At 44.2% G+C, this 18,169-nt stretch overlaps 1 protein-coding gene across 1 annotated transcript in view; it reads right to left on the reverse strand.

Annotated features, from left to right (window-relative positions):
• Positions 1-16,200, reverse strand: part of SNCA (synuclein alpha) — a 119,037-nt gene extending 102,837 nt beyond the window's left edge. The window contains exons 1-3 of the mRNA XM_055137491.1: positions 16,062-16,200; positions 14,991-15,131; positions 7,086-7,127 (exon numbers count right to left, since the gene is read on the reverse strand). Of these exons, the coding sequence (XP_054993466.1) occupies positions 7,086-7,127; positions 14,991-15,111 (163 nt within the window). The 5' untranslated portion in view covers positions 15,112-15,131; positions 16,062-16,200. The remainder of the gene's footprint in view (positions 1-7,085; positions 7,128-14,990; positions 15,132-16,061) is intronic.
• Between the last annotated feature and the right edge of the window lie 1,969 nt (positions 16,201-18,169).

An 18,169-nucleotide genomic window follows, 5' to 3' on the forward strand; every position in this document is an offset into this window, starting at 1 on the left:
TGAAGAAAGTTGTTTTTTTTTTCTCTCACAGATATCATGATCTCAGACTCAGCATGAAAAGGAAACATTTTAATTTCATGATCATTTTTTTCATCTCACACTGCCTGCTCATTTTCACACACACACACACACACACACACACACACACACACACACACACACACCCCTCCTGAGTGACACATGGTCTCATATAAGTCGCTACCAGAAGTAAAGGAACTTAGATTGAACTCATAAAACTTCAAGTAGTTAAAATAGAAGATTTCTTATTTTTATTTTTATTTTTTGCTTTTTGGGTCACACCCAGCGATGCTCAGGTGTTACTCCTGGCTATGCACTCAGGAATTACTCCTGGCGGTGCTTGGGGGACCATATGGGATGCCGGGGATCGAACCCGGGTCGGCCGCGTGCAAGGCAAATGCCCTACCTGCTGTGCTATCGCTCCGGCCCCTAAAATAGAAGATTTCTTAACAAAATTTATCTGTAACTCTTTTAGTGGAGACAAAAACCTAGACATGGAATATTAAAATAAAAAGAATCATTGAACATGTGATTTATTTTCAAAAATGTAAAATATGGTCACTCAGTGGATTTTTCAAACTAAATATTTCAAGAAGACAATATAAATAATTGGGGTTTGAATTAAGAAGCATATTAAATTTTAAACCGCATATCAAAATCTTCTGAAACATCTTAGAACTTTAGTCAGTATAGTTGCTAAAGTCATGTTTCTATATTTTTTTCACAATATCACAGAAATAGAGCACCAATAAAAACAGTTACTCCTACGATTAAACATTTAGTCTGAAGGTCAAAGCAGTGGTTGATGGAGAGGAGAGGGGGGAAATCATCTGTAAAAGGTCAGGTACCTGGTGAAGAATGGAAGTGGATTTTTTAGTGGTGACTCATATGTGAATGCTGATGTTTAATGATGCACACGGAAAAAGCCTGTGATGTTAGAACTATCTACTTCATATGTCCATTAAGATAACTGAAGTAGCAGACTGACAATGGCAAGGGTTTATGAAAACATAATTCCACTGCAACTTGAATAATGTCTTTAGAGTGCAAATAAATTTCTTTTATAAGAGCACCTCCTGATGTATTATTAAAATGTTGAACACATATCTAAAATACTAATTGCTAATTTAATTCATAAGTTAAGTAGTATTTCTATTAAACTCAGCAAAAATCAAAATATTCTGCTGCTTTTAATAATTTCAAAGTCAACACAAAGATTACCCTTTTTCTAAATCTGGTAGCATTCGTGCACACACAGCTTCATTCTTGCATTTCTTAGTGGAGCCAACATGGTGTTTGCCTTTATTGGTTCTCCACACATTCATCTTCGGTCTGTGTTCCCTCCCAGACCTACCAGATCCCACATTTCAGGGATTTGGGGTCTAGAGTGTTATTTTCCTTGAGTGTTATTTTCTCGCTAGGCTTTGTGTGTACCTTTCATGTCCTCTCTTGGGGGGTCCTGACAAGGAGTTGGAGACTGAGGCTATGTCAGCTGTTTGATGGTGTGTGCTAGTGACATGGTTACCACACAAATGGCATGTCCTTTAGGAGTAGTTCATGGCTAAACAGGGAGGACAAAACCATTTGATCTCCAGTACACTGCAGGGCCCGCAAGCTCAGGAGCTGTGAGGACCCCGAGGCTTACCCTTTGCTCCCTAGAATGTCAGGAAACTTGGCTGGGGGTTAAGCAGGGAAAGGTCTTCACGGTGTCACTTGATACTATTTTTGCAACTTTGGGGTAGATGAAGAGAGCCAGTAAATGGCTGATCATGATGCAAAGTTTAATATGAAAGGCAGAAAATTATACTGCAAATTCGGTGGTTTTAAACACTTCGAGAGTGTTGAACCTAGAAAATCGTGAATTAGATTCTCCCAATAGTCAGATTTTTTTCTTTTTTTTTTTTTGGTTTTTTTTTTGGGGTTTTTTGTTTGTTTGTTTTTTGGGTCACACCTGGCAATGCACAGGAGTCATTCCTGGCTCATGCACTCAGGAATTATCCCTGGCGGTGCTCAAGGGACCATATGGGATGCTGGGATTCAAACCTGGTCGGCTGCGTGCAAGGCAAATGCCCTACCCGCTGTGCTATCACTCCAGCCCCAGATTTTTTTTCCTTACTAAAAAAAGAATACAGAGAAGAATTTGGCTAAAAAGGAATATTTTCTTGTAAGTAATTCAAGATGAAAGTAAAATCTGACCCTTCTGCAGACTCCTTACTTTCTCTGTCAGCCATGGAAGTTAAGCTTATGTCTATATGGTCGGTTGGTTTGGGTTTTGTCTTGGGGTCACACCTGGCCGTGCTAGGCGGCTACTCCCAGGAGTACGCTGGGGTCACTGGTAGTTCTCAGGGGATAAGGCCATACCAGGACTCAAACCTGGGCCTCCTCACGCAAACTATGCACTCCACACATTTATATATGAATCGACTTTCATCTAGTTTTAATGCAAACAAACTGCACATAAAATGTAGGCTACATTTTATTACTACTTCATTATCTTTGGGAGAAACAATAAATGATTTTCATTACAAAGTCACAGTGCATGTGCTGGAATATTTGACACACTACGAAGCATGTGTGCAAGTTGACTCACCCAGATTACCGGCTTGCCCGGGAGCCCTATTTCCCCCCACTGAGATATCTTAACCATTTCTCCACTCACTGGTCTCCCAAACAAAAGAGAGGAAGGAAAGGAAGCACTCTCAAATTAGTACATTCTGGATCAACTCCACCACTTACAGGGGAGAAGACCTTATAATCAGGCTAAAAAGGAAACTTCCTCCTCCCAGAGAACTGATACTCTAGTATTTTAAACCCACTCATCCATTCCCCAAGTGTGCCAGTGTTTCTCATTTTTGTGAGCAAAGTTCCATGTATCAGGAAGGCTTTTTCCATTTTCTTTAACTGTGCAATTCCCAACCTTTGGTTAAAATCCATCTTAAAATTAAAGGCTACAGGGGCTGGAGCAATGGCATAGCTGGTAGGGTGTTTGCCTTGCACGCGGCCAACCTGGGTTTGAATCCCAGCATCCCATATGGTTCCCCAAGCACACCACCAGGAGTAATTCCTGAGTCCAGGGCCAGGAGTAACCCCTGTGCATCGCTGGGTGTGACCCAAAACACACACACAAAAAAATGTAAAGGCTACATTAGAGCATTTGTTCCCAGATAGGTGTCTTCGTTCCTCTTCCATAAACCCCTAGGATTTTAGACACACTTCTGCCTCTCAACATTTTACATCACGTCATGATTACTCCGAGCCCAGGACGTCTACCATTCCCACTACTGTGAGTGAATTACAATGAGAGATCAGATCCTAGCTTATTTTTCTGTATCTTGATTCACAGTAGATGCTCAAGTAATTCTGAATGAATTAAGAAGAATTTTGTGTATATCAGTGAAGAGCATTCAACCTGAACCTCGATGACTAGATTTATATTGACTTAAATTAAAAAAAAATTCCAGAATGCAAAATGTGCCATCAACTTTAGATACATATAGAAAATCTAAGTCTTCACCTTAAATCATAAAATAAAAATATCTAATCTTGAATGAACATTCAAATGAGAGATTAGATAAATCAAAGGAACTTACGCTATAAAAGTCTAATTAGAAACTTCAGTTATAACATGTGCATTATGTAATAAACTTGCTTAAGAATCAAATCTTTGATAAACTTTATAGAATTACTTTAGACCATTTTATGAGGGAAAAAATAGGCAATCCACATTCACTTTTTAAATTCCATCCACAGACAGGCCATCCAGAAAATTCAAATTAAATATATTCTCATGTCTTTATCTAAATTTTATCACTGTAACAAAAAATTACAGTGCACAACAGGTGAGACTTCTCCACCTGACTATTCATGCATTATTAATGAAATATAAATCAAACAGCAGTGAGACATCATCTCACACCTCGGAGAATGGCTGTTACCGAAAGAAAAGAGAAGAAGTGGAGGGAAGGACATAGAAAGAATTACTAGAAACGCAGAAGGATGTAGCTATTTGGAGCAGTAAGAGGATGCCTCAAGACACGAAGGAAAGCCACTCCGTGTGATTCAGTTATCCCGCTTGTGTGTTTTTATATCCCGAACATACAAAAAAATGTATGGATAGAGATGCATGCCACGTCCGCTGCAGCATTATTTACAAGAACTGGAAACATGCTCCGTCAACTAACTGACAAAGCAGGAAGAAGATCTGGCAGTGTAACAACACACACACACACACACACACACACTCACACACACGACACGGAGTACAGTTACAGAGAAAGATGAAATCATGCTAATTGGGAGAAGCCGTTGGACCTTACAGGATAGTCTGTATTCTCTTTATGTTTGTCTTCCTGGGACACACCCACTGGTACTCAGGAGTTACTCCTGGCTTTGTGCTCAGGGGTGCTGGGGATCAATTTGGGTTGGCACATGCAAGGCACCCTACTCTCTGTATTGTCACTCTGGCCCCAGGATATTCTGTATTCTGTGGAATGAAATAAGTTGGATGGATTAAGACAAGTGCTGTATGGTTTCTCACACGTGTCTGAAGGAGGGGACGAGTGCACAGATGAACTAAGTCAAATAATAAATTTCCACTATTCACTTTGCTGTTACTGCAGCTTAGGTAACAATGAAACAGTGTTAATGTGTATGGTGTTAGTGTATAAACTTGATGCATCTTTTTAAATTCAGCTGGTGGGTGCTGCCCCAGGGCTGGGACTCAGGACCCCGCCAGTGTCCACAACCCTCCGCCCTAGTCCTTTGTTGTTTTAATAAACTTTCAGACTAAGGTCGACCAGTGGATGCAGGAAGAAAAGGGAGACTGAGTATGGGGCGCACCCGTCAGGAGAAAGGCACAAACATTTTGATTTTCGATGACACATATGTGAAACTTATAATGTTATAATACAACAATGTCTCAATCAAAATTATTTTCTTTCACCACTTGTAACAATATGTAAAGAAAAACAGTTGAGGAAAGGTTTTTAAATACATGATTTTCTACTAATCACTGCATGAGAAATTAAAAAGTAAAACTGACAAGTACACTGATAACATCCTGAGGTCAAATAATCAAATTTAGGGCAGATTTTTCAGGATTCTAGTTTAAGATTAGCTAACTAGGACAACTGCTTTTTCTTAGATTCATTTTTATTAAGGTAACAATTAATTCTAATTGTGCAACTGCTTAGTTTTTATTGGTAAAATATTACACATCACATCCTCCACCAAAGTGCAAATAGGTAGCAAGTTTATAGCATAAGTCACTGAAGTCTATATTTCTGCCAAAATAGGTAATGGAATCAATTTAAAACTTGCATTTCATTGTCTGCTATGGAGGCAGGGGGAGGGTGGGAAAGGGGGGATATACCCGGGATATTGGTGGTGAGGAACGTGCAATGGTGGAGGGATGGGTGTTTGATCATTGTGAGACTGTAACCCAAACATGAAAGCTTGTAACTATCTCACGGTGATTCAATAAAATTTTAAAAATTTAAAAAAAAACAACTTGCATTTCAATATTACCTAATAATATCACGTCACACACATATTATAGATTCTTCTTTTAAGCAATGCTAAGTAGCCCTTTTCTATGTGTGTCACATACAGATAGATAATCAACATTGCGGATGAAGTATAATGAGCAATTAATTCATCCTCCCCTTAATCACTGACATAACCACGTTAAGTTTATTTATCCTCTTGATCTGAAATTGGAGTTTTATATTGAACACTCCCACTCACTAAACTGAGTAATTCATTTATCTGACAGGGGAGATTGAGAAGACCTTAGAGCAGCTGATTTTTCCAATGCATTCTCATTGCCATGTGATTTATGACAAGATTTTTGATGTTTGACTAGCCAGGGTGGTTGAATGATGCAATAGCTATAAATATGCCCACATCAGAAAAACAAAGTTCTAGGTTATTAGCGGCATTTCCTATGTTGTTCTGCAAAATTCTAGATTCGTCTTACCCTAGTAAGTATTGAAAGAAAAGCTTGAAATCTCTAGGTTAAACAAAATTTCAAAAAAAATTAAACAAATTTATTAAAGGTATCTATTGTAAGCTATTCTGATTCTTTAATTTGTTAAAAGACACACACCCATACTCCCCCCCCACACACACACACTCCACACACACACACTTGTTTCTTATGTTTATATTCTGACTTTGTCACATCCTTGTACCACTATTCTATGCTCTCTACTATAATGTAACCTTTTGTGTTCTTTGATTTTAACCACACACTCTGGATTTTGTTAAATACTTTATCTAAGCCAAATAGACTGTCCTTTGAGACTTAAATTCAAATACCATTACTCTAGGTAGTAAGAGTAATATCGTATGTGTCCACCTATCTGCTATCCAGTTCTTACTAAAATCAAGTTTTAAAACAATCACATTAATACAAGATCCCTTGAAATAAATGCTTTTACTGGCTTAATTATTGCAACTGAGCAATCCAACATGGATACCTGGAATACATACATTCTAATACATAAGTGTGAGCTGCATTTTTTAATTTAACATCTACCACTGCCACGTTTCTTATCACCATTGCCCCACCATACAATTTCTTCATTTTTCTATTGATCCACTGTAATCTAATAACTTTTGGTGAAGTCAGCCAAATATGTAAAATGTCTGATCCACAAAGAAAATGTCACAATTGGAGAATATTTTACTGTATTTTAATAGAATCTTTAATTATATTTTTCAACTTTAATCAATTGAAAAATGTCAATCCTTACTCCTTACTACATTTATGCCAAAACATTAATATGGCTAGAATACTCAAATCTAATAGTACTACAAATTGAACTTGACTGATCAGTTCCAGTCACTATTTGGGCAAACTACATTCTATTTTTTAATAGCGAATATTTACGTACTTGAAATATTCCATAAAGAACTGTTGCTAAACAAAGCTAGGATTTCCTCCGGATGGGATCTGTGGGCACAGTGGTTGTTGATATTATACTCTGAGTACTCAACGATGTGGCTTTGCTAGTTTTTAAACATCTTCCATGCTTTTCTTGGATACACACCCACACAAAGCTTACCTGTGGTCACACCATGCACGACTCCTTCCTTGGTTTTGGAACCTACAAAAACAAATTCAAGACATGAGTCAAATTAGCTCATTTTAAATCAACTTAATAAGTAAAAAACAACTACTCACTCTCAGAACCCCTTATAATATAAAATAAAACGCAGAAACCCAGGACTCCCTATGTTAGATAAAAGAAAGCAAAGGTAACAGGAGATTCCTACAATTAAGGATTCAGTTCAGGGGCTCAGAGCAATAGTACAGCAAGTAGCGCCTGGCCTGGCACGAGGCCTACCCAAATTCTATCCCCTGCACCTTGTATGGGCTCCTGAGTCTGCCAGGGGTAAGTCCTGACAGAAAAACCAAGAGAAAGCTCTGAAAATCGCCAGATACGGCACAACAAAACAAAACAAAAAAGATTTTGGTACACAAAATGACTGTGTACGCCCTTGTACCCCAGGACACATAGTAAAACAGTGGGGGATGGACTATCTTACTAACACTGTTAGTGTTAGTTAACGCTGGGGCTGGTAGTAGTTGACTTGGGATCCAAGAGTGTAGAAGCTTTACTGTACAAGAGAGAAATCAGCAAACTATGGAACACAAACCTGAGGAGGAGGGAAAATTAACACTTCCTGAACACCTACTGTGTAAAAGGCATTTTATATTTTGTCTCATTTAAGGTTTGTAACAATTATGGGGGCAAGAGGAGACACACCCAGAGGTGCTCAGGAGTTACTCCCGCCTCTGTATCCGGGAAGTGCTCCTGGCAGGGCTCCAGAAACCAGATGTGATATCAGGGATCAAACCCAAATCAGTCACATGCGAGGCAAGGACCTCAGCCCCTGGCCCATCTCTGCTGTCCTCCAACAGCCTTTAAATGGAGGCAGCTTATGTCAATTTTATAAATGAGGAATCTGCAAATAAAAGCTAAGGAAATTGCCTAAAACCCCACAGGTCTTAGCAGGCTACAAACACAACCAAACTCTTGTGACCCAAATCCGTACTATGTCCATTAAGCCAAATCTTTAGACAGAATAAAATATTTTCTCATTAAGTATTAGCAATGCCAGTGTTAAGAAGAGAAAAAACAGAGATTTATCCTAAAATGTGCATATCTACTTTCTTGAACGATCTCAGTACTGGCTTTCCCACAGATATCTTCTGCCAATCAATAGATGTTTGACTCCAATTGTACCTCCATCACTCTTTATTTCTTTGCCGCATTTTTGTTTTACCTATACTGGATAACTTTCTTACATTTATACACTTCAGTAAAATATCACATGGGTTTATCACTGGGAGACAAGGTCACAACACAAGTACAGAATTTATTGTGTGTAAGCAGTGGCTAATAGCCAACAAACTTGGAAAGCAGCGATGTGAATTGATCATGCGCCGTAACAGGTTACTGTTATTTATGTGTGACCGGCTGAAGAGCTAGGAGAAAAGAATGTACTTTATATCATCACTCAGAGCTAATGTACTGTGGCAACAGAAATCTGAACGGCGTTGTTAGGCACTGGGATTATTTAACTAACGGTGGTAATGGAAATCTTTGTGTACTGAAATATGCAAACTGAGAACAGCCTGCCGTAAAGAAAGTATTTCTTATCCTTCCACCCACCACACCTTGAAACTCGTATCTTGGGGAAAATATGACTAATAAAACTGAGTGGTTAGCAGTTGGTTTGTGGGCTTTATGGCTCAATAGTATTTGGGAACTTGATTTTGACTAAATCAGCAAAGTTGCCTAAATCAAATACATAAATTTTGACCCTTAAATTGCAATGTCTGTTCAAAAGAAAAAAAGGTGAAGTTCACTGTAACTGTTAATATATATATATACAATATATATTTACATATATAGAGAGAGACAGAGAGAGAGAAACAGAGTGACAGAGACAAAGACAGAGACAGAGAGTTTTCTTTCTTTCTTTCTTTTTTTTTTTTTTTTTGCTTTTTAGGTCACACCTGGCAATGCACTGGGGTTATACCCTGCTCTACATTCAGGAATTACTCCTGGTGGTGCTCAGGGGGCCATAGGGGAATTGAACCTGGGTCGGCTGTGTGCAAGGCCCTACCCGCTGTGCTATCATTCCAGCCCTGGGAGAGTTTTCTTTTGAAAAAATCATAGACCTCCCAAAAAGATAAATGTGGGTTTTGAAGCATTTGCATCATGTGTGGGTTTTGTTTGTTTGTTTTGGATTTGGGGCCACACCTGGCTGTGTCAGGGCGTACTCCTGGCTCTGTGTTCAGGAGTCACTCCTAGTGGAGCCCGACAGAACAAATGGGATGCCAGGGATAAAGCCCAGGTCACATGACAAGGCACGTGACCTACCAGCTGCACTGTCCCTTTGGCCCTTTATTTGCATCATATTAAACTGATCACCTGTTGTTAGCTGTAGACTAGTGCCGGTAATCAATGACTGACCTCTAATTAATGAGTAGTCTGTCACAGGGAAAGCCAGAGGTACAGAACAGTGACCAAAGGACTCTGCGCCTGTGTGATCTAGACAGTGACGAGCTGATGGACGGTGCTCTGTGATGACTTTGTTTTCTCTCTTACGACCTCACGCAGGTTCAGAGTGGATATCTGAAGAAGTAACCCCTGGGAGCTCAAAGAAGCCATCTAGATGTCTGTGGTGCTGCATCTTCTGAGAATCTTCCTGACGTGGTGCAGACATCGGTGCGGGTGTCCAGAGACGGGAGGGCTGGCGGACAGCCCCCACCCGTGATCTCTGCTGCTGACAAGCACCCAAGGATTGCAAGGTCAGGAAGAAAAACGCCCTGCCTTTCCCACAAGAATACTTGGCACTGTGGAAGGAGAGCTCACTCCCCCCTTTGAATTTGATTTCGATTTATAATTCCTCAGTAATTGGACTAACAGCGTCTATTAAGTTGAATTATTTTAATTGTACATTTGTGTACAGTAATTACAAAAATATGAAAATCAGGGTCGGAGTGATAGTGCAGCAGGTAGGAAATCTGCCTTGCACGTGGCCAACCTGGGTTTGATTTGATATCCCATATGGCCCCCCAAGCACCGTCGGGAATAATTCCTGAGTGCAGAGCCAGGAGGAACCTCTGAGCACTGCTGGGTGTGACCCAAAAAGCAAAATGTGTGTAGATATATATAAATCACAAAAATACTTATTCCTGTGGAAATTCTTCAAATAGTTTAAGAAATCTGTTCAAAGGTGTATTAGACGGGTAAAGCAAGTAGTATATCTGCCTTGTACGAAGCCAACCTGGGCTTGGTCGTCCTATGGCACCCCAACCCCACCGGAAGTGATCCCACAGTGAAAAGACAGGATGAAGCCCTGAGCACTGCCAAGTGTGCCCCCAAAACAAACAAAAGAGTATTATAAAGGATACAGATAATTTTTCTCATGAAAAATGATCTTTGAAAATGATGCACCAGGTCCCAAAGACATTCATCCCAGAAGTGCAATCCATTTCAATATGTGAAAACAGTGATCTTAATCCATCATTTCTGTGGAAAATCAACTGCCCACAAAACCCAGGCAAGCCTGGGTTAAACAAGATTAACTTTAATTTAGACAACGTCATTAGTCAATTAAGGCAGCATTATTTCTTCTCTCCTAATTAAAAAATGCCCAATATACTAGGAAAATTGGAGAATCGTCTTTAATCTGATTTTAAAATCTCAAAATTCTGTCGCTAACATCTTATTTCTTGTAAAGAAACTAAGTTTCCTACTAATAGAACGAGAAAGGGCATTTCCTTTTACTATTAACCATCTGTTCTACTGCAGAGCACATGGCTACATAAGAAAAAGTAATATTTAAGAAAAAAATCTCTACGTACTGGGAGAGAAGAAATAAAACTGCCTTAATTGACAAATGACACCATATCTAAAGAGCTGACAAATGACTCCTGAAACTAGCACTTAACCACACAAAGTTGAAGATACAGAGAAATAAGTCACTCCCTTTCCTATATCAGCAATGGACTAGTAGAATTTAAATTAAAAATACAGTCATTTACCCTAGCACCAAAAATAAAATGTTTAGCCATATTTTAACATAATATTTAGAAAGAATATGAGGATAATTAAAAAGCTCTGATGAAAGAAATCAAAGAACTTAAAAAAGGGGGGTTGTCACATGTTCAGGTGTAGAAATACTCAACACTGTGAAGACATCAATTCTTCCCAGTTTGAATTTTAGACTCAATACAATGTCAATCAAAACCACAGGTTATTTTATCAGCATTAACAAGCAGGTTATAAAGGCCCAAAATGTCCAATAGTCAACACAAAATTCAAAGAGGAGAAACAAACTGAAGAACTGAGACTTTCTGAACTCAAGACTGGAGAGCATCAGGAACCAAGAGAGCATGGCATCAGCCCCCAAAGGAGCAAACAGATAAAAGAGCTGAATAGAGAGACAGGAGCAGAATAAAGTGTCATGAGGTAGATCCACATACATGCAGTTAAACCATCTCTGTCAATGCAGTAAAGCAATTTGAGTGATTAAAATGTGTTGATATGGGTTCATCAATTACAACAAAAACTGCAGACTGATGAGAGATGTTGAAATTAAGGGCAGTTTTGCGTGTGGAGGCAGAGTACATGCAAACTTCTGTGACTTCCTCTCAATTTTGCCATGAATCTGACTGCTCAAAAATTAGTGTATAAACTTTTGAGAAATTGGGGTATCAGAGAGACAGTACATGGGATGAGGAGTTTGCCTGGCATGCAGGCGGCCCCAAATCAATCCCTGGCACTGCACGTGGTCACTGCCAGAAGTGACTCCTGAGCACAGAGCCAGGAAGAAGCCCTAAGCACTGCCTGGGGTGGTCCAGCCTCTCCCCCACGAAAGAATTTTGCTGGATTACTCAATGTCTTGTTCTATCGCAACTCTGAAAGATATTTAGTTGCGTTCATCTGAACCGTGTATTTTACAAATGACGGAGGTGATGCTCAGGAGACCTGAATAACTTCCACTTCACTGTCACTGTCACTGTCATCCCTTTACTCATCAATTTGCTCGAGCAGGCACCAGTAACGTCTCCACTGTGAGGCTTGTTGTGACTGTTTTGGGCATATCGAATATGCTACCCGTAGCTTGCCAGGCTCTGCCATGAAGACGGAATACTCTCAGTAGCTTGCGGGCTCTCTGAGAGGGATGGAGGAATCGAACACGAGTCAGCCACGTGCAAGGCAAACGCCCTACCTGCTGTGCTACACTCAGAGGTAATAAATTAGGTTTCTCTGATATCAAGGCCCTACATTTTCCACTTTACCAAAAGTCAATAAAGGACAGCACACGGGCCAGATCAATTTGTAATTGTTTTACTAGATAAAACTTTATTATAACAAACAATATTAACTCTTGCCTATGGCAGCTTTCACATTTCAATGACAGAGTTGAGTAGTTGAAACACACGTTATAACTCCTGTCACACCTAAAATATTTACTAGCTAGCTTCTTACTAAAAAAATTTCACCAGCCTCTAAACACCTAGTCTCCATCATTAAATCCTGCGTTTAAGTTCAGCTTTGTTTTAGATCACAGAACATAAACTACATATAATTTAGAAAACATACTAAGTGTTAATTAAATACAGTGACAGACACTGGAAGGCATTTTTAAAATTGTGTGACATACAAACAAATCAGTTTCAAATAATAATCTCAGAACAAATAACAAAGTTCATCCCCCAAAATAAAATCTTTTATTTGCCCAAACTTGTAGTTGGCAATGAAAACAAATAAAACACATATAAATAATAAACCTGTTTATTACCTGCAAGAGTAATGTAATAAAATTATATTCACTTAATATAATTCATTTTAATTCATTATATTAAAAACACTACAAACCAGTGTTTTTTTAATTCACTATACAGACCAATAGGTTATTGCTATATTTAAATATTTTTTAAAGTTACTAAACTAGAAACTGGAATCCAAGGGTACTAACACAGATTGTATGCAACTAAGGATGGATATAAGGATCTACCTAACACTCACGTCACCAATTCAGGCATAATTCACACTTCCTGAAAACGTAAAATTAACTCATCAATTTTCAACCTCTGATTTTCTGAAAGTGCGTCTGAAAATGGAGAAATTGCAATTCACGTGGTGATCTGTGGTAAGATCAAGTCCACGGAAGTTTCTGAGATGCAAACTGTCATGAGGCATGCACAAAAATCATTCCAAGTAGAACTTTTCTCCAGCCCATCTACACTGGAGAGATGATGTAGCGTTCTCTCGGCATGACCCCAGAGGGGAGGAGTGAGAGGGGTGTGAGGGTGTGGCCCCCAGCTCCTCCGGTGCTCAGGGGCTACTCCTGGCTCTGTGCTCAGAAATAACTCCTGGTGGTGCTCGGGGACCATATGGGATACTGGGATCAAACCCTGGTAGGCTGCGTGCAAGGCAAGCCTCTACCTCCTGTAATATGGGTCTGGCCTGTCCCCATGACTGCACTCATCTGTGGAATGTAGAATAGCATTACATGAGGCTGACACCCAAGGACAGTAGATACAAGGGCCAGGATGATTTGCCCATAGCTGGAAGGCTGCTTCATGAGCGGAGGGGAGAAGGCAGATGGAATAGAGAAGGGATCACTAAGAAAATGATGGCTGGAGGAATCAGTCTGGATGGGAGATGCGTGCCAAAAGTAGATAATGGACCAAACATGATGGCCTCTCAGTGTCTGTGTTGCAAGCCATAACGCCCAAAAGTAGAGAGAGAGTATGGGGAATATTGTCTGCCACAGAGGCAGGAGGAGGGTGGGAAAGGGGTTGTATACCCGGGATATTGGCGGTGGGGAATGTGCACTGGTGGAGGGATGGGTGTTTGATCATTGTGTGATTGTAACTCAAACATGAAAGCTTGTAACTATCTCATGGTGATTCAATACAATTAATATTTATATATGTGTGTATATATATGTATATATATGTATATATATACATATATATATATATATGTCTCTGGCCCTGATGTAGCTTCTGTGCAACCCAAAAAGGCACAGTACCTCATGCCACCGGTAAGCTCATCCCCCACCCAGCTGCCCTTTCTGAGCTCCTGCCCTACAGCCTTCAGCAGTAAGTGTGGGAGAGCTCAGAGGAGAGAAGCCGAGAGCAGCAGGGGCTGCGGGCCTCCAGGAATGGAGTGTATGTACCGGTGACTGTTTACAGTGATGTTTTAATTCAAATTTCAAGTGGTTTAAAATAACACTCAAACTGACAATATGGTTTCAGATTTTAAAAACCAATAAAAAGGAGTTAGCATGCATAATCAGAATGAGATTGTAGAAACAAGTAGAAATAAGTATCAATTGATTATGAATAAATGAATTAAGAATAAAAATGCTCAGAGGTATTAGTATAAATCTTTAATTGCTTTACATCTACCTTGCCAGCTTACCAAGTGATCCCAATTTAAAGAAATTCCACCAAAGGTTTTTCTGCCCTTTTTTGGGGTGGGGGGCACTATGTATAAAACCCAGATAAACTAAGTCCTATTTTAAAATCAGATTACATAAAAAAGACCAAATATATTTCATGAGGATAACAAAACTCAGTGACTCACAAATGATTCTTCAAAAGTCTTGATTATTCTTAAAAGACGGAGTAATTTTAAATGTCTCCTGAGACCCAGTCACTCATGCACAGAAATATTTGTCTTAAAAAAAAAACTTAAAGGCTACTGCAAAATTAGAATCCGGAGAAAGTGAAAAGGAGTCCCACTTTCACTAGAGATGCAACATACACATTCCCCTCCCCGGACCTGACTCGGTTCATCCTGTCGACAGGCAATGAGGCATGCAGAAATGAACCAAGTGAGAAGCACCAGCGCTGGGAGTACCAGCGCTGGGAGCACCCCTGACCCCAACCACGGGTCCTAAACAAACACAGAGCCGGTGCTGGAGTTACCTACCAACATAGAGCACGCCTTCCTTTGTCTTTTCCGCTGCTTCTGCGACCCCCTGTTTGGTTTTCTCTGCAGCGGCCACGACCCCGTCCTTGGCCTTGGAGAGTCCTTTCATGAACGCGTCCATGGCTGGTGAATTCCTCTACCCTAGAACACAAGCACAATTGTCTGAGGACGCACACGCAGCCTGAAGGAGGCTTTCTGGGGGAAGCATCACCACATCAGCCCCGCACGAGTTCAGAACAAGCCCCAAACAACCCGAAAGTTCAGCAGACTCCCCCCAGAGGGAGACCCTTCAAAAAATAAAAAAAGGATCCTTGCTCCAACCCGTGGCAGGCTTTTTTAGCTTCTGCATGAAAAATCAAGCATCCCCCCTTGCATCTCAGCGAGCTCAGCCCACTGAACCCGGGGTGGGGATGAATCATCTGCCAGCTCCTGAGCACTGGAGAGGTGGAGTCGCGGGGGGAGATGCAGCCCGCCCTCCCCTGGGTGCCCAAGCTGGGCGCTGAGGTCCCAGCACCTTCCCGGGGAGCGGGAGGTGGGGGCCGGGCCGGGCGGCGGCTGGGCCCCAGTCCCGGAGGACGCGGGGGGCAGCTGAGCCCGGGGAGGGGGCGGGAGGCCCTTCCCGCCTGGGTGTGGCTCTCCGCGCTCTGCCCCGCACCCCCGGGCCCCCGCACCCGCCGCGTCCCCCGCGCGCACCTGTTAGCCCGCGACCACCTGTTCACTGGCGGGTCGCAGGCTCGCACTGAAGGGCCAGGCGGGGGGCGCTGAGGTTTGGGGGCCCAGGGGATAAAGTTGAGGTTCCCCGAGCATCCTCGCGCGCATCAGGACCAGGCAGGTGGGCGCGCGCCCCGCGTGCCGGGGAGGGGGCCCGGGGTAAGGCACTCACCGGGGACCCGCCGGGGCTCCGCGACCCCTTCCACGCGATCAGCCTCCGACCCCCGGCCACCCCCCACCCCCCGAGAGGGCTCAGGGGGCAAAGCCCGGCTCTGGGGGCGACGCGCGCGCCCCGACGGAGCATCACCGCGGACCCCCAGACAGATAGACCCGAGGGGGGACCCCGGAACCCGCACACACCTCGCTCCGCGTCGCCTCGCCTGCTCGCCCGCTCACCGCGCGCTCCCTTCCTCCCGCTCCTCCTCCCCCTCCTCCTCCTCTCCCTCCTCCTCTCCCTCCTCCCCGGCTCCCCCGGGCCGCGCCCCGCCCCGCGCCCCGCCCCGCGCCGACGCAGCCCGGCCCGCCCCAAACGCGGGGCGCCGCGGGGACCAGGAGTTCGGGTCCCGGGGGTCCCCTGCCAGAAGGGCAGCTGCTACGCGCGCGCTCCCATCCCCCCTTCCCTTCCTCGCCTTTCCCCCGCAGTATCCCCGCTCTCCCCACCACGACTCCCAGCTCCAGAGCCCGGGCGCGGGGGCAACGTGCGGGAAAGGGGTCCCTGTAGCCCCCCGAGGAGCGCGCACCCGCGGGCCGGGGCAGGAGGAGCTCAGGAGGGGCTGGCCCGGCGCCCCCGCCCAGCGCGCTCTGCGCTCGCTCGGCTCCGGGGATGCTCGGTGAGGGCGGGGGTCCCCGGCGGGTGGGCGCCCGGCTTCCCGCCACCTCCAGCTTCTCCCCTGGCCGGGCTCGGGGAGGCCAAGGGCGGGGGTCCCAGGCTGGTGGGCGCCCGGCTTCCCGGCACCTCCAGCTTTCCCCCTGGCTGGCTCGGGGAGGCCAAGGGCGGGGGTCCCGGCGGGTGGGCGCCCGCGCGTGAGTTGCTCGCCCAGCCTCTCCCACCCGCTCTCCCCACGTTCCCTTGCACCAATCAGACTCCGCCAGGCGCGGCATCCCCCCGCGGCCCCCCGCTCCACCGCGCCCAGCGAGCCCCCCGCCCCCCCACCCCGCCGTCGGAAGCCAGGGCCGCCGACCCTTCCTCAGCCCCTCTGGGAAGGGTCTGGGCGCAGGAGCCTGGGCGGGGGGACCCCCGCGCACCCCGCCCCCGCCCCTGCGGCCCCCACTCGCGTGCGTGCAGACGCGCGGCCACACCGCCGTGGGTTGGCGGGTCGGGGGCTTGGGGGTTGGGGGGTGTAGCTGGTTTTTTGCAGGCCCACCCAGCCCCTGGGCCCCTTTCGGGGCTGTGCGTGGGGGCCGCGCGCGCGGGGACGCAGCCTCAGCCCCGCAGGGAACCGCCTTTGCGCTCTCCGCCCGGGACCCAGCGCCGCGGGGAAGGAGCCGGTCCGGGCTCCAGCTTCACTTTTTTGTTGTTTTTCTACTTGTTTAGTTTTGCAGTTCAGGGAGGTGAGCGGATCCAAGGGCCAACACCTGTAGCCAAGGGGCTACCCGCTGACCCGTCTCCAGGCCCAGGGTTGCCTTTTTTTTTTTTTAATATCTTATGTTGCATTTGTTTTTGTTTTGGAGGGGAAGAAAGAACGTTTTCTCTTATCCTCTAAACACTCAACCGAGTTCTGAAATGTGGAGACCCAATCTAAATCCACAGAACAGCGATTTGGCGTTCAGAAGTACCGAAAGGCAGCGCGTGTGTATAGCTGATAAGTAATTTATATTTACGCTCCTATGTGTGCCCACTGCTGATGGCTTCTGTTTAAAACCGGCTTTATCAGAAAGCATCTTCTGTCCCCAGGGGGTCCAAGAGCACGGAGCCTGGGGGCTGGCTGGGCTGGGCAAGGCGCTCTCTGCGCTCCCACAAGGAACAGCATCTTCCTGTTCACTGCTTTCTCCTGTACCTGAAGAGCCGGGCCCGGGTTAGGGCTCCTTCCTTTTCAACTGTTTACTATGGGAGATGCTCACACGTGTACAGAAATAGCGAGAGAAAAGTGGTATTCTCTGGTGTGAATACCACCCAAGGTGTTTACACGGTCAGTCTGCGGGTACTTGTGTTTTATCTGGAGGGTGGCCGCTTCCCGTTTTTTCAGAACTACTGAATTCCAAAAAACAGGCATTTTTTTCATATCTCAGTATTTCTATGTTAAACCCCGCAGTGACACTTGGGCTGGGGCTTCGAGCCGCGCGCTCCTGACCCTGCGCCCCCACTGCTCGACTCTCCCCGCCTTTGCGCGTTCATCTCCCTCTGGACAAGCCTGTGTTTTCTCTAGAAACTTAGAGTAATGTGAGAGGAGAGCAATAGGGCAATTCTGTACTCAATAAGCATCATCTTGCTTCACACAAAAATAAATAAGTACCATTCAGGTCTTTTT

Source organism: Sorex araneus, chromosome 5 (genome assembly GCF_027595985.1).
Source record: "Sorex araneus isolate mSorAra2 chromosome 5, mSorAra2.pri, whole genome shotgun sequence".
Classification (NCBI taxonomy): Eukaryota; Metazoa; Chordata; class Mammalia; order Eulipotyphla; family Soricidae; genus Sorex; species Sorex araneus.